Source organism: Tinamus guttatus, unplaced genomic scaffold, assembly GCF_059628265.1.
Source record: "Tinamus guttatus ecotype Peru unplaced genomic scaffold, ASM5962826v1 Tinamus_guttatus_pri_ptg000004l, whole genome shotgun sequence".
In the NCBI taxonomy this organism is placed as follows: Eukaryota; Metazoa; Chordata; class Aves; order Tinamiformes; family Tinamidae; genus Tinamus; species Tinamus guttatus.
This window is the reverse complement of record NW_028288538.1, coordinates 577,702-605,260: the sequence shown is the minus strand read 5'-3', so window position 1 is coordinate 605,260 and position 27,559 is coordinate 577,702. Positions and strand designations below refer to the sequence as shown.

At 48.2% G+C, this 27,559-nt stretch overlaps 1 protein-coding gene across 2 annotated transcripts; it reads right to left on the bottom strand.

Annotated features, from left to right (window-relative positions):
- Positions 1–8,171: 8,171 nt before the first annotated feature.
- On the bottom strand, positions 8,172–27,462 carry GOLM2 (golgi membrane protein 2). Of its 2 annotated transcripts, XM_088531657.1 has the most exons (10): positions 27,119–27,461; positions 20,214–20,268; positions 19,220–19,322; positions 18,057–18,147; positions 16,740–16,884; positions 16,322–16,402; positions 15,884–15,982; positions 14,437–14,610; positions 10,677–10,844; positions 8,172–8,245 (listed from the first exon to the last, which is right to left on the bottom strand). In XM_088531657.1, exons 1-10 carry the CDS (start codon positions 27,443–27,445, stop codon positions 8,172–8,174), a joined length of 1,317 nt encoding a protein of 438 aa, XP_088387783.1. In that variant the 5' UTR covers positions 27,446–27,461. The 2 variants fall into 2 exon arrangements, with proteins under 2 accessions (XP_088387783.1, XP_088387860.1); XM_088531734.1 differs by lacking the exon at positions 10,677–10,844 and having other exon boundaries at positions 27,119–27,462.
- Positions 27,463–27,559: the final 97 nt, after the last annotated feature.

The window sequence follows — 27,559 nt, the reverse complement described above, 5'->3', positions numbered from 1 at the left end:
ACTGCACCACTAAGTCTGCGGGATGGGATGACAAGGGGCAACTCTTAAGGAAACAACTCTGGGATGAAACAGGAATGTCGGCTCCAGCATGTCCTGGAACAGGATCAAGTCTCAACTACGTTCCGCACTGTTTTCAGGGGGAAAGTGGAGGATGTCTTCTGGAATTTAAGTCTGGGCTTGGCCTGCATCCTAGAACATATATCTTGTTACGAAAACGGCCGGAGCACTCGAAGGCGCGAGCGTCCTCGCAGCTCCCGGGAGCGCGCGCGGAGGCCCTCGGAACCCTCCTCCGCGGCGACCCGCTCGTGCCGCCCGCGCGGAGCAGCCACAACTCGCTTTTTGTTACTGTGGCCGCTCCAACACGTTACTCCAGCTCAACCATAATCCCTTCCTGCCGCTGCTCATCCGTGTGTAAACCTGGCTCGCTCGCTCTTACCTTAATGTGTCATGAGGCTTAATTAATGGCACTTAGGTCCTCTAAGCCCTCTACAAGCGCTAACTGCTCCTGCTAACAGCTCTCGGGGGTGCTGTTATCCCCGCTTTGCGGAGGGAGAAACGGCAAAGGGGGCTGCGAGGTGCCCAGGGCAGCGCTAATGGGGATGGATAGGGATAGCCGGGGATCCTCCTCCCGGAGCGGGACGCGGCGAAGCGCGGGAAGCCTCGGGAACGCCGGGAGCCCGGGAAGGCGGCGGGAAGCTCCGGGAATGCCCCGCTCGCGGCTGCTCCGCCGCGGAGCAACAGGCAGCGCGGAGCGGGCGGCGCGCAACAAGCTGCCGCCCCGCGCCCCGGAGCGCGGCGGCCGCACGGGGCTCCCGCACCTGCGGCGCCGCCACCAGGAGCCGCCCGCGGCCCCCGCCGCCCGCCGCGACACCCCCGGGCCCGGCCGAGGCCCGCGGGACGCGGATGCCGCGCGCCCGGCTACGCCCCCCGCGGGCCGGGCCGAGCCGAGCCGGGCCGGGCCGGGCCGGGCGGGACGAGAGGGCCCCCCTCCCCGGGCCAGGCCGCGGCCTGGAGGGGGTGTCAGCGCGGGCTGACAGCCCGGGCGGGCGGAGGCCGCGGGGACCGTCCGCCCCCCTGCGCCTCCGCTCCCCACCTGATCCCCGGCCGGGACCCCGCGCCGGCCGCGCCGCCGCCGTTACCTGCGCGGTGCCGGGCGGGCGGCCCCGGGGCGCGCCGGGCCGGGCGGGCGGGCGCCGCTGTGTTTACACCGCCGCCGCGGGGCTCGGCGCTCCGCTCCGCTCAGCAGCCAGTCGCCATTTCCCGCCTACCGACCTGCTACACCGCACGCAGGGACCCGGATGGGGAGAGGGGCCGCCGCGCAGGCGCAGCCCGCCCGGGGGCGGGGGGCCCGGCCGCGGCGGCGGCGGCGGCGCCGGGGCAGGCCGGGAAGGAGGGAGGAAGCGGCGCGGGCCGCGGCGGCGGCGCCCGCGGAGGTGAGGCCGGCCGGGAGCGGGGCCTGCGAGGGGCCGCGGAGCCGCCGCCGCGGAGCCGCCGGGCCCGGCCGCGGTTTGCGCCGCTCCTGGCGCCCGGCCGGGCCGTGCGGGCGCCCGCGCGCGGCTCCGCGCCCATTCCCGGGTTATTTTGTTGGGTTTCCGCGGCCTCGCGGGCCCGTGCGGCGCTGCCTTCCCTTGGCGGCCTCGCAGCGGCCGCAGGTCTTCCAAAGGCCTCGTTTTGTGGCGCTAACGCGTTTTGTGGCGCTAACGCGTTTTGTGGCATTAACGCCGCTTCTCGGTGCATCCCAGACGAGGACACGTCTCCGCGCAAGTCGCTTTCACCTGCCCCCCTTTCCCTCGCAGAAGCGGGTGAAGCCCACGCGGGTGTCGCGTGTTTGCCGCCTCCCGATACCCCCTTCTCCCTTTCTCCCTCTTACACCAGATTTGACCCTGTTAGAAAAGGCACAGCGGGAACAACTGGCTCCTTACGCTGAGCCACGTCTGCTGCCCTGGTTTGTGTCAGAGCCATGGGGCTATAGCATTTTCAGCAGAAAACTTAAACGTTAAATTTTGCCCCAGTTTCTTAAGTTAGATGATAATAAACAGGGGAGTGTCAGCAGCGTAGCCCTGGGTCAGGACGGGCTGCTTTATTCCTTTAGTGCACTAAGATATTTCTGAAAACAGTATGCATAATAGCTGAATGGCTTTTTATATGACCGGCTGTGGAAAAAAAGTTAGCTCGGGCATGTTAAAACGTCCTTAGGATCGTTTGGCGGTTCGTTAGGAACTTGTACTGCAAGATGACTTCGCCATGCCTCATAATACAGGGCTAAGAGGACGTTCAGTGCTGCTTCGAAAGAGGGAGGTTTGAAAAACGGTAGGTGGAAATGCTTTTTCAAACAGTATGCGATTAAAGTGAAACTAATTGCCAGAGGAAGTGACTGCCAAGGTTCCAAGCAAACAGATATTTGTATGGATACCAAAATTTCAAGTGCGCTTATGAAGAGAGCCAGAAGCCATTAGAAAAGAGGTTAAAACGTCTGACTCGGGGTTCAGCCCAGCCTAGGTGGGAATGTGGACTGCGCTTTGGACTCCAGGCTGCTTCAATACGTCCTGTGCAGGAGCGTCCTGGCCCCAGGGTGCAAGGAAGGACGGGGCAGAGGAGCCGCGAACGCTGCCCCGCGTGAGCCGGGAGCCGGCCTGGAGCCGGTTGTTGTGCCGCGGAGCAAAGGGTCGAGCGTCCGTGCGCTCCCACCGCTCCCACAGGAGCGTTTTTAACCAGGAAAAGAGTATTACACTGTGTGTGCATAATGCGTGCTGTGTTATAGTGCGTGTGTAAAATACAAAACCACGGAGTGATGCGGAGCGCATCCCGAGTTCGCAGGAAACGTGAGCGTCGTTTGGCAGCAGGTTTTTTTATATGTTTATTTTTCGGATGGTGCATTTCAGGGATTGTGTCAGATCGAGATGTTCTAGGTGCATGTTTATAGAGAAACTGTGCAGTTAGTAGCAGTGTTGCACATGCTTGAAAGGTTATTTTCTGTGAAAAATCATTTCAAAAGTCACTCTTCGTATTTTATGTAGGGTTTTATTCCCTAGATAACTTGGGGGTCTTTTCCTTGATTTCCTGGCAGTATTTCAACATGTTTTTTCACTTGTGGGTTCCACTCTTGCTCTAGGCACGCGTTACTGCTGTTTACTTTGCCAAAGGGACCTGAGAATGAGAGAGTTGTTGTGTAAACAAAACGGTTCTTGTTTGGGTTTAAAGTTTTCAAATTACTCATTTCTAAGTAGCTGTTTCTCTTGCTTACCCGAAAGACCTAACTTGTTTGTTAGGTAAATAGGAAGGTGCAGGTGGAAGGAGAAGCGGCTCCAGGCCGGGATGTCCGTGTGCCTGACGGGAACAGGCTCCTGGTTTAAGGGCTGGTGCCTGGGCTATGGAGGGGAATTCCTGGTGCCCCCTGCACGCAGAGGGGCTGCTGCGTGGAAGGGATTGCCCTGCTCGGGGTCGTCCACCTTCCTCCTGCTCCTTCCCTTCCTCCGGATCCATCACAAAGTCCTGTCCGTTGGGAAGTTCCACTCACTGCAGTGCTGCCCCTTTCCTCCCCAGTGCTCAAAGCTGCTGGAAAGCACCAACATACCATGAAAAAAGTGCTGCCCGCATCCCGGGAATGGGATGGCAACGGAGCACCCCATTCCTGGCGTTGGGAGATCCTCTGGAATGGGGATGAGGCTCCGAGTTGTCAGACACAGCAGAGATCCAGGGACCTCGCAATCCCTCCTCCTCCTTCTCCTCAAGTAAAACGACATTTTGATCTAGCTGTTCTCCAAAATGCAGTTAAAATACTGGTATTAAATGTATTTATATAAAAGAAAACCCTATATGATAGGAAGTGCGCAGTATGTGGTGTGCATATATTACTCCTGCTTGTGAGAATGGCAGAATGTTTTGACAGCTGTTAATTAGTTTCCTTGGCTCATTGCTATAAGGGCTGAGATAATAATCAACAGATTCTAGGGATGGGACCTGAATTATTTTTTTTCAGTGAGAAATTCCCGGTTGGAGTTGGACCTCTTTGAGGATTTGCAAGCAAAGCTGATAGTTCAGTCCATGTCTCAGTCCAAGCTTAAGTAATGGACTGATTAATACCTTCATTGTTGCTGCTGAGGAATAGTTTTGGGAAACGGATACCAGGTGAGTTGGGAGTAAATCCGGCTTTTCCTGCGGCGCGCGGGATGCGAAGGGGCCGTTTTCCTGCGGGATCCCGGAGGAGCGGGCGCGCGGATGGGACAGGGGGGTCCCGGGAGGCTGCAGGGAGCAGGGGAGGCCGCGCTGGCCTCGCGCCCTGGGGTGGCAGAGAAGGGCCCGGCCCCTCTTCCCGCTTCCCAGGACGATGAACCCAGCTTAGGGACGAAGAAAGGGCTACGGAGAACATTCCTACATCCATTCCTCATGATTCTTTTATTTTTTTTCCTCAATAATGTAAATTTCTACAAGATTCAAATTTCCCGTGTCTCCGAGGTACTTATATTTTAAACCAAAACCGGGATTTACTGTGTTTCCAACAGCCGGGTCGGTGTGAGCTGTGGAATGGAGGAGCGGTTGCACAAGCTCCGGAAGCTCCTATCCCATTTGTATGGTAATGTCTCTTCAAGCCAGGTTTCTCTGCAGGGCCGGGCATAAAAACAAAGACCTGCAATCACTTGCTGATCAAAAATGACTTAAGAATATGTATTTTCTCAGCTTAACCTTGGGCAAAATATTTTTGGCATCACAACAGATTAATTTGCATTGACTTGTGAGTACTTTTAAAGTACAGCCTTTCTAATGAGTTTTTTCTCAGTTTGGTTATTTGTGCAGACGTTACAGGCGTTTTGTTCCTTTGCAGCTTTGCATTTGCAGTCCCGAGGAAGGGGGACGGTTGTAAATTCCTCCTCGTCTCCGCTGGGATGGCGGCTCCAGGCGTTTGGGAAACCCGTGTTTTCCTAAACTTCCTCACGCAGTCGGTGCCTGTGAATTAGTTCCCATTTCTGCTGTGCTTTGAAGCTGTGCGGTGCTGCTCTTTAATTCAAAATTGGTAGAGATCACCAGATTTAAGCGGGTGCAGATAATTCCTAACACATTTGCAAGCGCTTTCAGCAGACCTGCTGCCCGGGCTCTGCGTTGTCCTTTTCATCACTCCGTTTTTCTGGTGAATACCCAAACCTGGGGGCGCCTCTTGTCCCAGAGGAGCGACGCCCTCCGCGTGGCCGGCCCGGCTGTCACCGTCACCTCCGCACCAGGTACCACCTACAGCCGCTCTTGGCTTTATTTAAGTGGTGCTACAGTCTGAGGGCTGGGAACTTTGGGATAATAGCAGTATTCCCGGAGTTCTGAACCATCATTTTAGCACCGAGACTTTCTGTTGCCATCAGAGCCCCCTCTGGCCAGGCAGGAACGCGGAACGTGGTGACTCCGTGCGCCCTGCCCGAGCCGGTAGGAGGGGGTTTAGATTCGGACTAAGACGCGTGCGTTTGGGAAGAGCTGTGGAAAGAGCAGCTGGTCCCACTGGTTGCTTGGTCAGGACATTACTCCTTAAATGCATTATTGTATTATCAGGAGCCCTAGCACAAGGATGAGCTGAATCCCGCTCTGGCTTCCCGATATGCAAGAGGCAGGACTTGCTGGACCGGGATTTCTTTCTTTCCTCCAGAGCATGAAGGAGCCCCCAGCAGGGCCGGCCCGGGAGGCTCCCGCTGGGCTCTCCCCTCGCACACGGGTTTGAGCCGCGTTGCCGGTCCCGCTGCGCGTCCAGGCGGGCACGTGGCACGGAGCCGCGTCTCCGGAACGCGGCAACGTTGGTGTGCTGCAATTGCCATGGAAACCGGGGTTGGCTCCGCGAAAATGGCACAGGGAGCTCAAAACTGCATTAAAAAAATAAAATCAAGAGTCATTCGTATTCCCGCTCCTAAATGCTGATATTGGTCATGCTGAATAGAACCCGGCCTTTGAGTATATTAGGTACAGTCATGGCAATTGGCAGGTCAGTGATTAATATTTTTTAATTAATGTTTTTTAAAAATGAGCTAGTGTTTCAGAGAGCTCCATTAGAAAAACACGCATTTATTTAATTTTGATCCAGCACAGTGACTTTCAAGTAATTGAAGGCAGTCACGTTTTCATCGCTTCTCCAGCCTCAAAAAGGTGCAGCATGCGCTGCCCGAGAGCCAGGAGCAGCGTGAAGCTGCTTGGCAAATGTCCACAATCCGTAGCAATAAAAAAATACATAGATATATATATGTGTGTGTGTGTGTATTTATATGGGGGTGCTCGGAAGCGCACGGAGCTGCCGCTGAAGATCACAGCGGGTCCCGCTGGGGCTGCTGGCCCCAAATCCCGAGGCAGAACAACGCAAGGGTTGTGCAGAGCTCTCCGGCCGGTGCTTTCCCGAGCGGAAAAGGGAAGCGGGAGCTTTTGCCTCTTCTCACAGTTAGCTGAACGGTGCCAGAACCTCCTGTTCCTTCCAGGTAGGAGCTGCTGCTGTCCGTGACAGCTCGGCCTCTCCCGCCTCCCGTGTCCCTGGTTGAGGATGCGGTGGCACCGGTGGCGTCTCCTGGACCCGGTGCCGGCCCGGCCACCCCCTCCCCGCGTGGGGACTCACTCGCCCGCCGTGGAGGAGCCGAAGCCGCCCCGGCTCGGGGTGCTGCATCAACAGAAAGCAACGCCAGCAGCCTCGCAACCTTTAAACAACTTCATTTATTAGAACCCGATAACTGTTGCTTTCATTAGAAGGAGGTTAACACCTAATTCGGGGTGAAATTACATTTTAAGACAAAAAAAAAAAAAATCCCAGTCTCCACCACAGCATTGGCTGCTGTTTTTTAAGCCCTGGCGCCGGTTTGTACGCGCAGGTGCCGTTGCGGGGGTTCCGGCTCCGCGCCTTCTTCTCGAGTGGAAACGCGGGGCCCCGCGCGAGGGGCTGCCCCACGAGGGGTCCCGGCCTCGCAGAGGAGCCTCGAGCCTCAACGACCCCCACGACGCGGCAGCAGGAGCCGCTTCTTGGTTTAGCTCCAGGAAGAAACTGAATATTTAAGACTTATTGGTAAAAGACCCCTGTAGCCAAAATCATTTGAGCTTTGAAATGTATTTAACAGGTTTGCTGAATTGTATCAAGCAAATCTTGACCGTTATTTTAAATCTGAACCTGAGTACAGAGGAAAAAAAAAAGAATACAATCACCCATGTCATAGGCCCTATAAATTATTCTCACAGTAGCCCTTGGGGAGAAGCAGGTTGGGTTAATAATCTTCACTTCCACTACTGCAGGTCAACAGAACCGTTTCCACAGAATTCAGAAAGTGCTTAAACACAGAATACAAAAAGTATCTAACTTACAAACTCCTCTGCTAGAAAAGCAAAAGGTGGAACGTGCCAGATGTCCGAAGAGATGGTGTCGAAGTACAGAAATGACCGTGCCGGACGGGGGCTCTGGAGCAGGACGGTGCAAACCCCGCGGCAGGGCGCCCTGCTCTCCCTTCCCGCTCGGAACCGCTTTCTTCGCACGGACACAAACGTATTTCCGACGAGCAGCGTGATTCATTTCACCCTGCAGACTAAGCTGTAGTTACACCACTTTTTTCAGGGTATATTGAATTATTAGCATTGTAATGCCAGGGATTCCCGGCTCTGGCTCTAGGCTGTGGTCACTGCCTCCTGGAATGGAAACGGGACTCACTTGTCTTTCCTCGGCCACATTAAGGAAGGAGCAATTGTTTCACCACTCACTTTTCATTCTCAATGGATAACTCACCTGCAAGCCACAAACACACAGCACTCGTGAAGGAAGCCGAGTAGTTTTGCTCACACAGGAATTACTGTAGAAAAGGAGTCCTTTGGCTATACATTGTTTCCACAGTGTATTTGTTACATGAGATACAAACTGTACAAGTTCCCCAGTTTACAAAGTTTTCTAATTTGCAGAAACAGTTCAGCCTCTATTTATAATATCGGCTTTTAAATGTGAAGATTATTACAGATAAGGTACAGTCTAATTGGCTCAAGGTGACCACAAAAATGAAGTTTTAATACAATCTGCAATAGTACAACTATGTACATATGTACAGGAGGGTTCCTTCACTCCGGGTCCTCATCCCCTGCCGCGGGACAGCGGCGCCGGGCAGGCGGCCGGCAGTGCTCCCGTGTTCCCGTAGCGCTCCCGTGCTCCGGCAGCGCTCCCAGGCTCCGGCAGCGCTCCGCGGCTAGAGGACGCCGTCGCTGAAGCGCGCCTTGCCGTACTCCACCAGGTCGTTCTGCAGCTCCCGCTCCTCGTCGTCTGCAAGGGAAAAGAGGCACTGAGTGAGGGGTGGCCGGGACGGGGAGCCCCCGCGCGCCCCGGAGTGGGGAAAGGAGCCGCGGAGCAGGGACAGGCAGCGACGGGGCCGTCCCCGCAGCAGCGCTGGGGCTCGAGCGGCCGGTGCCTCTGGCTCCCTGCAAACACCCTGCGGATTCCCGGACTGCAGAACTCATCACGCTCGTGACTCCAATAACATTCCCGTAGAGGTTTCAACACTCCCACTAAAACCCAACAGAGGAAGTTGTCTGCAAAATCGCGCTGCCAGGTCCTGCCCTTCTGGGTACTTCTCAGGATTGGAAAGAACAATAACAAAAAGCCCCTTTCCGATTTCTGCGGCACAGCACCCTTTCAAGGACGGGAGTTTTCACCAGTGCTCCTGCTGTACTTTGCTATCAACATTCTCACACACCGCTGCCTTGGAAGGTTGAAGCAGAGCTCTCCAACTCGCTTCCTTCCAGAACTGTCCCTGTTTTGTGCGGGATCCAGGAATTCTCGGGCAAGGGCAAATGCAGCAGGTATCACCCGAGAGCACCCCCAGCAGGGAAGTGCTCGGCTGTATGTGCACGACACCCGCTTGTACCGTGCAGGGAACAACCCGCGCAGGACGCCTGTCACCCGCACCACCTGCTTTAGAGCCCGGAGCACGGATCCAGCACGGGGTGGCAGCCGGAATGCCGGACGGGATGGTGGCCTTCCTGGCCCTCAGGTGACCCCTCGCTCCCAACCTCGGCCGCAGCGAGCGCGGGCCACGCGCCTGCCGGGCCAACGGGCAGGGACGTTCCCAGCGCAGACGTGTCGACCCGCTCGTGCCGCGCTCTGCACCACCCAACGCACCACCAAGGGCTGCTCTCCTGGAGCGCTGCAGCACGTTCCCAGTCACAAAGGTCATTTTGTCCTCGCTACGCGACGACAACCGTCCCCTCTGCACAAGGGCGGCTGCGCTGGCCCTGCAGGTGGCTCAGGGTCTGGGACGGAGCAGGGAACCATCCCTGGGAAAAGCCGCCCCAGGTCGCGCTTCCCTGGCCGCCCCGCTTGCACCCAAGTTAGCCGACAAGTTAGGAGGAAACAAGATAACGGAGGAAAGCAAAGGCCCCAGAAACAGCACTCTGGCTGTGCCCAATACCGCCCGGCTGCTTATTTTTAAAATATTCCCTGCACTGCAAGTGACTTAAACACAACTTTTACTTTATTTTTTTTTCCTCCCAAGTTGTCCACCTGCTGCTATTTACTGCTGATCCTTCCGTAAGCGGCACACGGAACGCTACCCGTGTGACCTGTCGCTGTCTGCAGCACACACGACACCACTGCAGCTGCCTAAAGCCACCAGCTCCTCTGCACAACGCGCTGGAGCGACGCCTTGGTACCGGACTGGGCTAGGGTAAAGCAGCACACGCCGAAAAGCTGCGCTATCCCGGGATCCGCGTTGTCCCGGGATCCAGCTCACACCACACCTCCAGCGGCCGACCCGTCCTTAGCACGGGCAAACCCCTTTCGAATGGCCAAAGGCAGCAAACGGGCACTCAGCGCTGTGGGATGCACCGCAGGGTCCTGGCTAAGCTTGCACAAACAGGGCTCTCAAGCCCCCTTGGGCACCAATGTGGGCACAAAACGCCGGCCCTTTGCGCCGCGGGCGCTGCTGACGCACGGCCGGAGCAGAGCTCGGCCCGCTCCCCGCTCCGCACGGAGACCCCGGTGCTGGGAGCGAGCCCTGTCCTTCCCCGCACGGCCCCGCCGCCTGGAAACACAAGCTTTGGAGCAGGCCACGAGGCTAAGGCCAGGGAGCACTACGTTCTGAACTGAAAACATTTTCACCCTACAGACATGCAAATCCTTCCACAAAATGCTACCAAACTACTGCAGGGACCGGAAAGGGGGTGGCCAAAGCGGGAGCCCCGCGGCAGGGAGGCAGCGAGGGGACACGAGGGGGGCACCGCGTGGGCTGTTGAATGTGTGGAATGCACCAAACGCACCAAATGCACCAAACGCACCAAATGCACCAAACGCACCCCGAGGGCACCGGGGCTCCCTGCACAGCACCTGCGGCCGGCGCTGCCGCACGAGCCGCAGCCGCAGACTTGTGCTCTCTGCTTGAGCAGCGCGTCAGTAAGGGCTAAGATCGGGGTGCCAACGCGCTGGGTGTCACACGTTGGTGCTCAGAACAAGCTACTCTGAAATTTTAAGTGTCTTGACTTTCCTAGCATGAAGTGTATACAAGACTGAGGTTTATCAAAATACATAACGCTGATTTTCGAAGGGAAAGTAAGACTGAATTTGAAAAATAGCCCGAAGTTTACTTATTGCATATTATAAAGTTTTGATTAGGTATAAATAGCAAAGGCTTCACACAAATTCAACAAATAAAACTCCGTGGATTTCATTTCAATGGGATGGAGATAAGACCCAAGCTCACCTTGGACGTCTTCTTCTCCACCATCACCATCCTCTTCCTCATTGTAAGCCAGCTCAGCCTGCTTGTCTGCCTCATACTCACCCACGTTACCATCATCCCCATTATAATCTGCCAGCTTAGAGCCCTGCTGCGGATCAACAGGGGATTCATTCTCATCAAAGAACCGGCCTGTGGAGTAGGCAAAGGATTAAGTGAGAAGCAGAGAGGAAAGAGGACGAGAGCAGCCCACGTTAGACCCCCGGCGGCCGCGGCAGCTTCCCGGGGACAGAGGGACAGGAGGAAGGTGCCGTGGCAGGGCCGGGCCCAGGTCTGTGCACGGAGGACGTGCGCGGCCGCGGCGAGCCGGGCGCCTGCTTCACCCTAAGGCAAGTGTCCAGGGACTTCCTCCAACACGGAGGACGGGAATTGCTCTACACACAACGCAGCAATCCTGCTGATTCCTTACGTGCTGACGTTGCAGAATGTGTACCATGCTGCCAACAGTAAAAATTAGTGAAGATCTGCTGGGCATCTTTGATTTGGTATTTTACATTACCTAATTTGGTTTTACATTAACTTTCCTATAAAAGTGTTTTGAATCCAGTTGATTTTTTTATCTCCCAGCAAAGACTGAAGGATAGTTCCATATAGTGAAATAAAACAGTGGAAAAATGAGAATTAGTTGGAACTATGAAAGGAGTAGACAGTCAGCCAAGGACACCACCACCAAACAGCTCTAGCTCTAAGGTCACGTTCAGCACAGGTGTTTAATGGGATGCTAATGAGATTGGGCAAGTCCAATGCGATTCCAGCTACTTGCCAGTTACTTAAAGGATAGAACACAACGCACTCGCTGCATCTGCGGAGGATACAGATCTAGAGGGATTGTGTATTAAAACATGGGATTAAAATGTGATACAATCTTTACAGACTGGAAACAGACTGAACTCAGTCTGCCAAGCCAGATGTTAGTGATTCATGCTGCAAGCAGTTGAACACAGAAGTAGAAGCAAAGAATATGATTTTAATATCAGGATTAAAAAAAGAGGTTGGGGTTACAATGGACAGATACAGGAATAAAATTATTTGCCAAAACAGAACTATCAGATATGGTAGTATATAAAAGTCAGGTCAGAAATACCATCATAGGCCTCTCTGGCTGGGAAAGCAGCAGAGCAATCGACTAAATAGCGCAGCTCAAATGTACAGGTTAAAGTTTTGGGAGGAAGTTATGGTCTGTTCATAACCAGGAGTTTGATACACTATTCACCTCCATATCTGTAAATAAATTCCCACCAATATTGTGTATATTTTTGATATTGCCTTTTATGTAAGCGAAAGGGCAAATCCAGTATCACGGTGCACGCGGGGCAACGCGGCGGGAGCTCCGAGAACGCGCCGAACGCGCGCACGGGAACGGGGGCCGCCAACGCGGCGGGAGCTCCGAGAACGCCCCGACCGCGCGCGCGGGAACGCGGGGCCGCCAACGCGGCGGGAGCGCGGGGCGGCCGGGCGGCAGCCGGAGCGGGGCCGAGCGCGCCGGGCCGAACACAACAAGTTGGGCACAACAGGCCGGGCAACGCGGGGCCGGGCACAACAGGTTGGGCACAGCAGGCTGGACACTCGGAGCGGGCACAACAGGCCGGGTGCGTGGAGCGAGCACAACAGATTGGGTACAACAGGCGGGCGTGCGGAGCCGGGCACAACAGGTTGGGCACAACAGGTTGGGTACAACCGGCCGGGCACGCGGGGCCGGGCGCATGTCCTGGCGCGCAGCGAGGTCCTCCCGGAGCGGGCAGCGCCACCGGCGGCTCCCCGGCTCCTGAGCGCATGGTCCTGTTATTCCGCATCCACTCCAAATATCAAGGAGTGCCACGCAGAGATGCATCTTTGGGAATCTCTTGGGTAAGCTTTCCGAACAAAGCTGTTACTGATACCAATGTGTGGAACACTCTGTTCTTGAATTTGGGTACCCAATGAGCATTTTATTCCTGACCAAGTCTCCGTTGACTTGCCTAGTAGCAAGTTCTCATTCCTTTGAACACCCAGCGATTTCAGACTGCACCACATTGGTACGTTTTGCCCTTGACAATTCTACATTAACCACTTCAGTTCATTTGTCTTATCTTTCCAGATACCAAAGCCAGGCTGATGGGTCTCTGGAATTCCCCAAGTCCTCTTTGCTTTCCCTTTTAGGATGTCTTTGCCATCTCTCTCTCAAAAAACCCCACACAAACAAAACCTTACAAGTCCAGAACCCACTTTCTTAGCCTCATGCTGGGGCTTTGCATTACCTGCAAACCCCATCACGAGCACCCGACCTGTTGAGGGAGCAGCTACCAGGCAGGTGAGGGGAGAGGAGGACACGCTGAACGGCCACACACCCTACTCCACCTTCTGCCCCAAACAAATCCTGTAGCAATCTGGCAGCATGCTCACAGGACCTGTTCTAATTCAACCTGTTTCATTTTAGTGCCTTAAAAAATACATAGTAATACAGGAAAGAGGAATATTAAACTTATCTCCCTACTATTCAAAGAATATCTCCAAGAGATTGCTAGAAGTTAAATTCCTCCCTGCAACATCTCCAAGCTAGAGAAGTGCCAGTCACGTTCCAGACCACTAAACAGTTCCCAGCTAATTTAATCCTACGGAGTGGAGTCACTTCCCAAACCAAGCCTTTTATGTCAAAAATGAATTCATGGTTTCACGTTCACGAGAATGCTCCCAACTTTCATATCTCTTGCCATTGACCCCAAATCCAATCACTGATTCTCTTCCACCAAGGTCACTCCTATTTCTATACCATGTTCATCCAACCCAACACAGGATCCTGGCAGAAGGCTATAGGATATTTCTTCCATTTCTCACCTCTCTGGAAGCTGTTAGTTCCTTGTCATTTTAGACTAGAAATAGCTCTATCATAAAAACAATGCCTAATAAAAGCTACTTAGCTGGGAGTACCAAAAAATTCAAAATTAAATTTGCTTTCAAATTCAAAAATCCCGGTTGAGACATACCTAGTTAGTATACCCCACTAGCAAAGTATCTCCATTGATACCATAGGAAACGTGTTTATGTTTATATGGTTTCCTATAGGGGAAAGCACTGAAGGAAGATGCTTAATCAAATGCTACAGGCATAACATACTCACTTTGCTACAACAGCAAGTGCACACAGAGATGTCTCTTACAGATGAGAGTTCATAACCAACTGTACATGTATTTGCATGTTCTCACCTGCTGTCTTACTAACATCATACCCAGAAACAAATACATGACCTGCGTCTGCCTGAAGACCTTCCTGGGACAGACACCGTGAAAAGGGACAGCCCTGGGAGCCTTCTGCAGAGCGTAACAAACTTCTGGCCAGCAACACAGACCACCAAAGGCAGTTTCACCCTGGAGCTGGCTCCACTCTTACGACAGTGTCCAAAACGTGTCATTTAAGTAACACAGAATAAGGACCTCAATATCATGCATGTATCTAAAGTCTTTGTCTAACACTATCTAAAATGTATTAAGTTCCAAAACATTTTAAATTCCTGTAAGCAAGAGATCTTAAATAGTTTAATGTATCTAAGAGATACATTCCACACAGTCATACATTTCTTTTCACAAATTCCTACAAACTCTTTTACAATTTCTTACATTTTTTCAGGCTTACTCTCCAGAAGACTGTGCACCAAAGTGTCTCCGGTTTACTAGAAAATATTATTATAACAGATATAAAATGAAGATATTCACTTAGTATATGAAGAATATGGTATTGACCAACTTACTTTGCTTCATCTTCTGCAAGTCGCTGACTCTGCTCTTTGGAAGTTTTATATAGTCTGTTTTAATTTTGTGTTCTTTCTGATTTTCTGTATTTTCTTCAAAAGTTAAGTGCTGAAGAGAATTTGGAGGTATCTGCTTCACAGTATCAGCATTTCCATCACTGTCAGGGTGCAAACCTACAAAAGGAAGAAGTGTGTTTAGTTTCTAGAGGACTCCCAAGTTTACAGTGTTACTGCAAGGAGTAATTCAGTACATTTCAGTGAGTAACCATCCCCTATCGTGCTACCTTGGCTATGGCTTTTCAGTGGAGATGTGTTTCATCAAACCTAGATCAGTAACATGCTTATGCATTTCTTCAATTTATAAAAAACCAATAATCAACTAAACAATATTTACAACTTGCTTCAAGAGCTTTGATTTTAGCCAAAGTTGCAGCACATTACAGAAGTCAAAGTAAAAAAAAAAAAAAAAAAAAAAAAACAGAATCATAAAACTACATAACTAAAGACTACTGAAAAACTTGCCACCTCGACATGAGTGCCACCATTCTTTTGATGAACTCTTTCTAGACAGAAAGCATTCTGCATGCTATCTTTCATGGTTTTTTCATTGAAAAAGTCAGAATGAACGACTCAAAAATAACTGAAGGAAGTGTTTTAAAGCCTTGATATTTAGAAACTCTTTTTTTCCCAAAAAAAACAAACCAAAACAGGCATAGTAAATAATTTGAAACTGATTGGTCATGTCAAAAACGATAGATGCTTGAGTTATATTTAAAGTTTTTAAGCGTGATATTATCTGAACATGTCACTTGAAGTACAGTTTTTTTTTTTTTAACATTAAAGTCACCTGATCCACTAGCAATAAAACTAAATATATTTTTTATGGATTTGTGTTGTTCACTTTTTAACTGCAATTCTTCTACGCCTTTTTACTGCAACTTCTCCCTTGCCTGAACCTCCTCCACATCCTCCAGTCAGTTCAGGGAAACAGGACAACCTGGAGTGAGTGCTGGTGCTGCCGCTTGTTCTCTGACAACCAACAGGTCCTCAGTTACCTCGAGATCATGCTCATGCCTTAACCCTGTCTGTAGAAGGGACAGCAATCTTAATTCTCCTTTGTCCCTTGGAGAAATTTTGAAGCACTCACCTTTGAAACTTCCAACTGTCAAATTTCGCTGTAATTGGTCCGAAGGCTCAGAAACTATTGATGTGTGGGTGGGAAATATAGTACAATCACATAAACCTCAGTGCCTCACAAGGCCACACAAAGAATACACTCAATCTTGTATGGTGCAGAAATCAATTGCTTTACTTTTTATAACTGCATCAAACCAAAAAAAAAAGGGGGACTGGCCACTTGCACCTAACATTCATGATGTGGTGGCAGGTATCAGCTGATAAGTTTTCTACAAGATAACAACACGACCAACACTGATAAGCGTTTTACCTGGAGCCAGATCTGGAGCCTGGGGCTGTTCAGTTGGCAGATTCACAACAGGCTGACGACCTTCACTTTGAGAAGCTGAAATAAGTGGCTTCTTTATAGCTGAAATAAAACACATTGACAAAAGCCTTAAGGTGAAACAAATGGCCACAATATACCGAGCCTTCCTCTTTTTTTTTTTTGCTTTTATTTTTAATCAGATGAAAATATAAAATACAAGATTTCTGAAAAAAAAAAGTATCAAAAGCACTTAAGCATTCAACATTTCCGAGAAACTTCTAATAAACAAATTGAGTAAGAACTGTCAGACTTTATACTCAAATTTTGTTGCTATACAGAGGTTTTAAACCTTCATGATCACTATGAAACACCTGGTATTCAAACAAGACATACATGTCACCAAGCACCCAACTGAGAAATTATTAGAATATTTCTTCTAACCAGTGGGTGTATCTTCAGCTTTAGCAGGGTCATTGTCTTCTATTTCAGGCATGCCTGCATCTCCTCCTAGCTTGATTTTCTCTGTAAAACAGGAAAAAGATATTCTTCTTCACTCATCTGTTGAAGTTTTAAGAGAAAATTTACTCCTTGGGGAGGCCCCAGGAGCAGGAGCAAAGCCCTCCTTGCACAGGAGGCCCTCCTTCTTCTCCAAGAAAGGAGACAAAATTGTGCAGGAAACATTTTCTTTTAAATAAGCAGAGAAGGACATGCTGATTTCTGGATTCCTGTAAACTAACTTTGTACAGTCACGTGTTACCTGAAGCAAATGATTCACTGTCCTACTGTAAATACCCCCCTAATTCTGTACAATAGCAAGGGTAAAACAATTGGCCTGCATCTATCAGAGTGACAAAAATACCTTTGCCATCTGCAGCGTGATCTGAAGGCTCCTCATTCTTTACTGTGCTTTTAGCTTCTGTCTCTGGAACAGTCTTAGATACTGCTTGGTCTTCATCATTAGGACTGACTTCAGTGCCTTTACTGGGCTGAATTTTCTGTGTGGCCTGTTAGAACAAATTCATTCAGAAACAACACTAAAGACAGCCGTGAAAATTAAACTATAAAGGTTCTCAGTTTTAAGATTACTTCAGGAAAGCAAAACTGCATTTATGAATTAGATGATCACCAAAAGGAACAACAGCAGAAGTCCGAGACAAACCTCAGTCCTGAGGGTAGTTGGTAAAAGTTGGACATTTGTAACTAAACAGAAAACTTAAAATACTGTATGGTTTCATGATGTTTTCATCAGCATGTACAGGAAAGCAGAATCGCTCATAATCTGTCAATAATGCTACAGCTATTCCAGAAGAATAGCAAGAAAACTTGGGCCATACCACAATACATTAACTTTACTGTAATAAAACTTACAGGAGAACCTCGGAAAGTTATTTTTATGGGTGCTACATTTGCTAGAGTTCTGGCTCTGGCACGAAGCTACCACACAATCTGTGACCAAGCATAATTCTGCGGCCACCCAGAGGAAATTACCATGGCAAAAGTGTTCAGGCCAACTGAGCTCAAATATATGACAATCAGTCAAGACATCATTAGCCTTGAGCCTCAGAGCAGGGAGACTTCTGCAAACATTTCTGGATTTTAAGGCAAAATTTGATTGAAACCTACTTGAAATCTGCTTAATGGTTTGTAATATCTGTAAACAGACATGAACCAGGAAACGAAGTTTTCATTAAAGGTGGGTTACCTGTTCATCCTTTTGTAGGAAACATGCTCACATTCTACTGACTACTTGCACAGCATAACTACCCACTGATGGCACTCAGAAAGCAGTGTATTTGAATCCCATTAGCACCTAGAAGCCTCAGAGATCAGATTCCTCTTTGCAATAATCTGTATAATATTACAAGCACATTGATCCTACCCTGGAGGCCTACAAAGTAATATCCATTTTAGAGAGAAGAAATGGAAATCCTGAGCGATGATATCATGTAGGAAGGCTGCAGCAGAGCAAAGAATTAAGCCTGATCTTCAAGGCTTAGCTCAACAACTGAACAAAACAAGCACATGTTCTGACACTAATATTCATTTAGGGCCGTGCAGCGCAACATTTATCCAAAACTTGGAGGAGAAATGTCCAGGAGCTCCACGTAACAGCTTATTATGTGGAGCGCAGACTTGGGGCTCTCTAATTCAACAGAGAAATTTAACCGTGTATTACCTTTTGCTCCCGTATAACTTGGTCCACTAATTTCTTCATATTTTCTTCATGTTGCAGTCTCATTTCCTTGATCTGCTGGCTACACTGCAGACTTAATTAGAAACACACTATCAATCACATTTGAGTAGTTATATCAGCTATTCCACAAAGAAAAAAAAAAAAAAAAAAAAAAAAAGAGTTGCACAGAAAGCCAAATCTGAGAGAACTAGAATAGTTTGGCCAAAAATCTATGCCTTGGAACAAGAGTGGAAACAGACCGAGCAGAGCAGGAAAAGAGGACTGGAAAGAGACAGAGACAAAGCAGAAAAACAGGAAAATAAACCTAACAGCCCTGAAAACACTTCCCCCAAACCTGCAAGGCAGCTGCAAATTCAATCTCCTGTCATCAGCAAACATGAATTCTACTTGGAATGCATGGAACCATCCTATGGCTGTCAACACAGAGGATGCACAACTACCACCATCAGTTACGGCTACCAACTCAAATAAAAAAATTGTAATCACACAACTCAAGTCTCAGGTTTTCTAACAAGCCGCAGAGATCAACCAAATTAAAAAAAAAAAATCCCTGGGCCCTAACACACATACACTGAAAACTCTTTTTGTGATTTTATTTATACACACATATATACATATTTTTCCTCTCGCTCTTTAAGGCTTCAGAAGTAGTTTTCTCCCTTATTTGTTCATTATCAACTTAAAAGGCTGAAATTAACTTCAAGTTTCAATTACATACAATGATTTTACTTCCAGTTCAAAAAAAAAAAAACACTTAGGAAGAGAGCAATGAACAAATGAACAATAACCTGTGGCTGACAGAACTGTGGAAATTAAATTCAACTTTTCCATTTATCAGTTCCCATTATTCAACATCTCCATATTATTAAAAAAATCATTTTGACTTAAAATTACCTAACGCTGAATAACTATGACAAGCCAGATTTCTCTGAGATAATTCAACTAGGAGTAGAAGGAAGAAGAAAACACCAAAAATAAAGAACCTTAAAATCAAACAGCCAACTAAGTCAAATGCATCCCCAACAGGGTACGTTCAAGTTTGAGGAATAACAAAACTAGGATTCATTTGTGCCTTTAAAAAAATAAATATAGCCTTGCACTACACACAAGCAAACCTACAGTTACCAACATTTCTAAAGACATACCTATCATATTCCAATCTCCTCGTAAGATAAGTATTGTTCTTCTTGTATTCATGAAGCTGATCTTCCTGACGAATGAATTCTTGTCGTAATTCTGCCAGTTGTTCTAGATCAAAGTGCAAAATCAACACAAATATATACGTACATCTCATGGTGCATACAACTTACAATATTGTGATATAAATTACAAATTAATGCGAGAAACTTAGGCCTTCCACATATATTTTTAAAATTCTTAAGCTAATTTGGAAAACATGTCAGCTAACTCTTGTATGCCATATTTTGATTCTTAATTAAGAAATTAACAAAACAAATCTGATACTGTGCGACCTGCTATGTTTTAAAATAAATAATGATCCATGTTATCACTAGGTTATTTTGGCACTATGATCAAATACTTTTTCTAGAAAATTAGTGCACAAAAAGAATACTTCACACTAGCCAAAAAACCATTTAACATGCTCTTCACAGGCACTTGTTCTAGAAGTTCTCTCTCTCCTCTTCAGGCTACAAGTTATTTGCTAAGCTCCCTACTGTTTTAAGTTGAAACTATGTTAGTACAGACAGAAATGTAAAGTATCTTGTCTTCAGGCATGTACAAATTTTGGCAGTATTTCCTGCAGGACTCTGAAAACCGGAGACAAGACTGCAAGGCCTGTGGAGAACAGCACAGATGTGCACTCTTAAATGGTGCTTTCTGCTGCTTCTCTGAGCTGACACAAGTATCACAATACTGCTGATCCAAACCTTACAAAATTGTGTGTGCTTTGATCATGAAAACGATTCTAATGCCTTGGAAGTAAGTGGTGTCAGAATGCGTGTTTTTTTCCACAGAGAATAAAGTCTGCAGAAGACAACTCTACCCTTGCCATGCCAGACAGTGAACAAGAGCCAAGGAGCTTCAGAGGAGGAGATGCTCCCGCAGCACTCGAGCTTTCATCTCCAACGTGTTCTGCAGGGCCTAGGCAGTTTTAAAACATGACCATAAATCCCTTACCCTTTAAACGATGGATATCTGCCATTTGATACGATATGTTGTTCTGCAGCTTAATCTGAAACAAAAAAAAAAGGAAAAACAAAAAGCTTATAGGGGGATACAGGGGATCTTTCGCAGGTTAGGAGGTGTTTATACCTGCAAAGAACCATTTGCTTTTGAATTGTTATTTTTTCCACTGTAAAGAAAGAATACCTATAAAGGAATATCAGAATGACGACAGAACATTCTTGTGACTATAAGCAGCTTATATTTAGTTATCTGTAAATGATACCAATTTAAGCACTACATTTAGCCTTTGCTAACAAAGGTATAGAAAAGTTTCCAAGACATATTTCTATCAGAAAAGCAGATTTGTCAAGACTAAAATAACCAAATTGCATTCTGATATGACAAAAAGGGATAGTGGATTTCCAATGTCAAAGATAAATGTACAAAAATAAACAGCACCATTGGCAAAAACAAATTTTACCTAATGCATGTTGAAAGTAAATATTTAATGGGATGCTACGTAATACTCATAACAGGAATTATATTTTAAAGAGTGAATGTGACACCAATGGACTTTTGTGAGTATTTAATTCGATATTTATTGTAATTGCTATTTTTCCTCACTAGTTCATACACATGAAGTTATTGAGCAAAAATGTTTTGTCTTGTTCTTATACAAAAAAAAAAAAAAGAATCAGAAATAAGGAGAAAGATGTGCAGGTAGAAGACACTGAGAATGGGTGAAAAATCCCACGGCTGCTACTAGGCAACACTGGTATCGAATCCCTCCCACCAGGATCAACATAAAGAGTAACTGTCCCGCGGTGCTAAAACCAACAACGCTGCCATTCTGGATTCCAAGGGCAGAATTACCTCTCAAGGTAGAGGCTGCGTCTAAATACTATGTCTTATCTGATCTTCATTTAATTAACCAAAAGGTAAAACAACCCACAAAGCACCACACCTGTAAGTGCTTTCACAAACAGTTTCTGCATTAGTTAAAATGCCGGTATCTTTGCCCCTTAAGAGCCCCTGCGTTTCCCACTTTGAACCTGCATATGGGCACAGGCACTTTGGAGCGGGGGGAGGCAGACACACAGGCTGCTTCGATTCCTGCGCAGGTGCTGAGCTCAGTGTCTGAGTCACTTACCCAAACTGCCTGTAGAAAAATATATATATATACACACGCACACACACGTACACACGCCCTCACTTTCTTAAGATTTCTTCCACACACTTCAGACTTCAACAACTTCAGAATACTGACCATTCTGCTCCAAAATGTGCCTCTCCAGGGGGACACTTAAGGATCCACTGTGGCATTTCACAGCCACGCGTATGAGGAACGATTAAATACATTCTCAGTACAAGCAGGAATCAAAACAAGGAAGCCTACTAGTTACAGCACTGGCAAAAAACAACTCTTAGTTAAGTAAAAGCCTGCCTTGGGTTTCCTGTGTTAAAACAAGAAAAAGAAAAAAAAGCACAAAGATGCCCTGTGGTGAAGATTCTACACAGAACCAAAGCATAAAAATAACCTCCCACCCTTTCTGTAAGGAAAGCGTGCAACTTGCAAGCTCCTTTTTAAATCCTGCTTCATCTATTGGACACCAGGATGTAGCAAGGGATGCAAAAAGTTATTTGATGAGCATTACAGAGTATCTTTTCTCTTTGTTTGGGGGAAATACAGGAGCAGGGGTATTAAACAGAAAAGCTACAACCAGCAGCAATCATCATTTTTACCTGCCTTCTACCCCAACACAGCTCTTTTGAAAAGCCCTAAGCACACGAGCCTAGGATGACTATGAGCAGTGGAGATCATGCCAGGCAGACAGTTCTTCCCTTTTTAAACCTTTATACATCAGAATCCCTCATACAGAAAAGCTTTCTTCCACTTAAACCACAAAACATTTGACTTGTGAAGAGTTTGGTGATGGGAGATGCTTGTTCTACTAACAAGAGTCTGATCCAAAAATCTGATTATCAATTTTGCCACAATCTTTAATTTTAGAGATTTTGTGCGTCAGATAGAAGTGACAGCACTCATAGCCAAAACATCTCAGCTGACAGAAAATGTCCCTAATCTGGAGGATAGAAAGGGAGAAGCTGCTTATGATTCATGGGAGCTGTTCCACCTACACTCACAAAAAACATGGAGCAAGTCCAGTTCTTTCGTCTGCATCCTCCTTGAATCTAGACCTATTTGTACTCTTCTTTCTCAGATCTTCTCCAAAGCAATGGGGGGAGGGAGGAAAAACCACCACTCTAGCCCAGGGAGATCAATTCAAGAAAACCAAACATTACAAACCCTGTGCTGGCCACTGTTACATATAGGCAAGGCAGTACCTACAGTGCTGTTCAAATTGCAAGGGTCTTGTCATATAACAAAAGGCAATGAAAGAAAAGAAAGTTACATCAGCCTGAAGCTCCTCTGTGCATATGGCAGGATGGAACGGGGATGGAACTGCTTCCCCATTAAAGACTGCCTAAATGATAAAGTGTAAACAACCACCCTTATTTCACCAAGTCATTTCTTCCTCTAGCAAGAAGGCCCCTTGAAATCCCTGCCAAGGCAGCACAGGCAGGTGCCCACGCTGCTCGGTGCAGCCTTACACACACAGGAACAGCGAGTACATTGCTAGAGCACATCTGGGAGCACCAACAGCCCTCTTGCACAAAGGTCTACTTTTCATAACCCTTCTGCTACCGATTTGTCACCTGGCTCTTCCAGAGCCATATTGTCAAACAGTCAGTGGAGACCAGGAGATCAGGCATGGCTCCGCGCTGCAGCGTTGGCAACGCAGAACGCGCAGCGAAACAGCAAGAGGGCTCCAACCTCCTCCCCGCAAAGCTGCAGCTCTGCGAGCGGATAAGCTATGCCGGAGTTTTGGCTACAAAGCTCTGCAAAGGAAGGTAAGCTGCTTCCAAGCACGTTTCACTAACCAGTTTCACAGACGAAGCTTCAGCTAAGGGAACAAGGTGCTATTACGCTGCTGGCACAGCCAGTGACAACTGCAGAACAAGCCAGGCTCGCTGTGGGATCTGCCAGTCCCCAGGTAGGACCCCTCCGTGCTGCACAGCTGCCTTGGAAGCCTTCCACCCTGCACTCGTGCCATCCAAGCACTTTACGGAGCTTACTGCAAAAGGAGGTGGAAAGCCACGGAAAAAAAGGTGCCCTCACCGTGTGCCGCAAAACCCATGAAGCACTAAGGTTCATAAATAACTGATATTTATGGTAAGCTGCATGTGCGACCCCCGCCCCGGGGAGTGGGATCGCCACCCTTGCTTCCCTCCCAAGGACAGTGGCTCCAGAAGAGCAGGATCCTCTATCCTGTCCCAAGACCTAGGGAATCATCGCAAGCTCCTAACGCTTAGCAGAGGGCGAAAGGAAGAGTCTCCAACAACTCTTAGCTGTGACAGAGAGGTAGATCTACTCTTGCATCTTCCCTTGTGAACGTTACCAAGGGCTGCTGGGGACCAGAAGCGGCAATTACCAAAAAGTAGGTGCTGTCACAGCTCCTCTCTTCACCATCCCTCCTTTGGCAGCCCCACCTGCACTTTCCCATCCATTTAAGTATTTTCCCAGGTCCCAAAAGGCTCTTCTCTTCCCATCCCTCATTATACTCTCCCCTTTCTTTCAGGTTCTTTAGAAGACCCCTCCACTTGTGAGCAATTCACCTCAGTCTCTCAAGATCTTTACATCAGCAAATCTCTCTCCCTCTGAGACCTACCATACTTGATCATCCTATATCTAAAGAACTGCTCAGACAAAAGTTAAAATCATTTATTTTTCCAGCTTTAAATGTAGCAAAATTATTTTTCCCGTCCTTTTTCAGCATACCTCAGCCTTCTCAGGGAAACCTCCTGCCTTCCATATGCTGCCAGTAGCAGGTGCTGCCTAATTGCAGGCCACTAAGTTTACAGTACATCAAGTTTACACTTTAATAAACTTTAGACTGCACAGCTAGGGGTTTCACAAGACACTAGGCCAGTTTACTACATTCACAGTTCTAAGAGCCGTTGTAAGAGCAAACACTATTCTGTGACTGGCTTGTAAAGCACACGACGGGAGGGAGAGGAGAGCCAAGGGTGTGACGTGGCTAGAGATCTCCCGGAGCCAGGAGGAAGCTGCCGGCAAAAATTCAAGTTGCTTTTGCACTGGAAGATGTATCCTTGGTGTGCGTGAGCGCAAGGAAGAGAATCCCTTATGAAGGCTACAGAGCACAAAGCAGAACAGACACTACATCAGCTACCAGAGTACCATCTTCCAAAGGAGCCGCTACAAAATAAAAACCTAACTGTTGCCTTCACTTGGTACCCTGGGAATTACCAGTGTCAGTTCCTTATTACACCTCCTGCATTTCACAGACAAACTGGGCTTGCTGGCATGGTTTGTTCAAACACCACCCCTGCTAAATTCTATTTAGAGAAAATAAAAAGAATCAGTCATCTTTTTTTTGGTCAGGCACTTCATGCACACTTTGTGCTTTGTTGATTGCTTTACTCCCTAAGGCATTTCACTTAATTATTTTTTAATATAGGATTGTTGCCACTGAGAATATTTCAGCAGCTCCCAGAGGACAGGGAGATAAACGGCCAGTAACTGTTACTTGTAGGACATGAGATTCCTATCTTAGAGATGAGCAATTTGGGTAGCACCCCATTTCTGTTTGGTTTGCTGTCTTTAAACACTCCATGCAACATCATTTTACTGTTTGCAATTTCCAAATAAACCCTACTAAGAGAACACCGCCAGCAGAAGAGAAGAATTCTGTAAAATAGGCGAGACTGGGCTTTAACGATCACAGTAATGGATCTGCACATTAGAAGATCATTCAGAACTACAAACTCGATCCTGATCGGGCACAAGTTAACAACAACTTTATGCCTGCAAGAGAAGGACAAGTGATGCCCGACTCAGTATAAAATCTGATCATGTTAAGCTTAACCTGCCAAAGTTGTTTCTGAAAAAACATAAAGAAACCAGTTTGCAAGAGATGAAGCTGCCCTGTATGTATACAGTATTTTTGACATAATACTAAGGCATCTACATTCAGATTTATTATGCCATTGAATCACAAAGTCAATCTTCTATTATTGAAAAGCTTTAAATCAAATATGACCTTTGTGTGTTTATAGTAAAATGAAATTACTTAGGGCACAGTAATAACTGGAAGATCTGGATGAACTCTTCCCTTTTAAAAGATGATCTTAAAAAACATGATCTTCACACATCTACAAATACCTCATTCAGGATGCTGACATTTTTACACATAAAATGACAAACAAACACTCTGGATCTTAATGTGATCCAGAGTTGACACTCGTCACAAGCAAAACTGCTATAGAAATCTGATCATTGCTGGTCTATCTTCAAACTTCAGTTTTGCAGAAATTATAAAGATTCATTATCACTTAATAAACTTGGTTACATTGGAATTTCAAATTAAAAAGAAAAAATATGAAAGAAATTCATTACAGAATGCCTGCATCTATATAGGCAGTGAGTTGAGAACAGGAGCAGCACACAGCTAAGTATCCATAAACTTTCAATGATTACAAGATTGCTTTAAATTAAGAACAGCCTACTTAAACCACTGAGAACAACTCCCATAAACTCTTTCAAGATTATATTTCTCCCTGCAGAACATTACAGATTTCCCAAAATATAAGCTTCTTCTATTAAATCAAGCCCTGCAGTGTAACCCCATCATTAGAACTTACTTGAGTACCCATAGTATAATTTTACACATAACAATTACAGTAACATATGGACAACTCATTCCTCATGAATACAGGCTGGATAGTATCTTCCAACATATCTCTAATTTTACATTTTATCCCAAGCTCCAAGAAATCAGCTGCCAGAGAGGGGGAAAAAAAAAGTTTGCTAAACACACAAAGGACTTGATTAAAGCTTTAGTAGGAAAGGTGATGTGGCAGTTTTAGTGCAAACTAAGGTCGTTTGAAGGAGTCTGCGATTCTCCCCATTTATTGGCAACTAGTTAGATTAAGAGATTACACTTCACTTAGATGTAAATGAGACCCCAGAAATAAGGCCGGGCTTTAGAAACTGCTCTGCTTAATAACAACTGCCAGCTGCAGTTCAACCCATTAGCCAAACTCCACTTACAAAAACTCGGTATTTGGTTGTTGCTGCGATGATTTGCTCATCAACTGTGTGACATGAAGGGGCCACAGCAAACTCAGCTGTTTGTAAGCCCCATGTAGGGGTAGGTAGTTTCACAAATTCTCCTGTGGAAAGTGGTAAGGTGGCAGAATTATGAACTGCCCACACACAACAAACCTCCACCTGACAGCTACAGCCAGGAGAACTCGCCCTGCAGCCAGGCAGGCTTCACCAGGGGTAAGAGGCTGCTGCAATCGCCACGAGAGCAGGGCAGGGGTGGCTGGTGCTTTGGCCCCCTCTCCCCCCTGCAGCGAAGGGCCCCGCGCTCCGCACGGGCGGGCGGGCAGGGTTCTGTGCCAGCTTCAGCAACCAGCTTCATTATCCACGCAGAGACGAGCTCTACCAGGAGCAAGAGCTCATCCCATGCATTTGCCTGTTTTAGATCCAGCATTGCCCTTCTACACAAGACCTTTGGTGAGACAGAGCAAAAACACACTCGGAGGTTCTGTACTTGCTGCTGTTTTCCTTCAAAGCAAGGGGGGGAAAAAAAGTGCTCTAATTTTGAAACTATGGGCAGCTTTCTTGATTACCTACAAATGATTATCAAAAAACTAAAAGGAACAGCCTCAGGAAATGGAGAAGGCTTAGGAAAGGGAGGGTAAAAACGCGGCCAGGAGAGCGCGCTCCCTGCTGGCACCGCAGCCGCCGCATTCGCCCCCGCGCTGGACAGCGGGTCGCGCCGCGGCCGCTGCCGCCTCCCGGCGCGGCAGCCCCGCGGCCTCCTCACCTTGGTCTCCTCGCAGCGGCGGGCCTGGCCCTCCCGCGCGCGCAGCTGCCCGCCCAGCTGCCCGCACTCGGCCTCCTTCTGCTCGAGCTGCTGGCGCTGCGCCTCCACCTTGCCCAGCAGCTCCGCGTTGCGCTTCTCCAGGCGGCCGCGGGCCGCCTCGCCGCGCTGCGCCTGGCCCTGCAGCTCGGCCAGCTCCTCCTGCAGCAGCGCCTGGCGCGACGAGCCGCTCCAGCAGTTGAAGGCGAGCACGGCGACCAGCACGAGCAGCGCGGCGAGCACCAACGGGGGCGCGCGCCCGCCCCTCCGGTTCGCGCCGAAGCCCACCATGGGGGAGGCCGCGGGGCGGGCGCCTCAGCCGCCCGCCGCCTCCGCCCGCGCCCGTGAGGGGGAGAAGCGGCTGCAGGGGCCGCGCAGGGGCAGCGCGGAGCCGCGCGGCGGGGG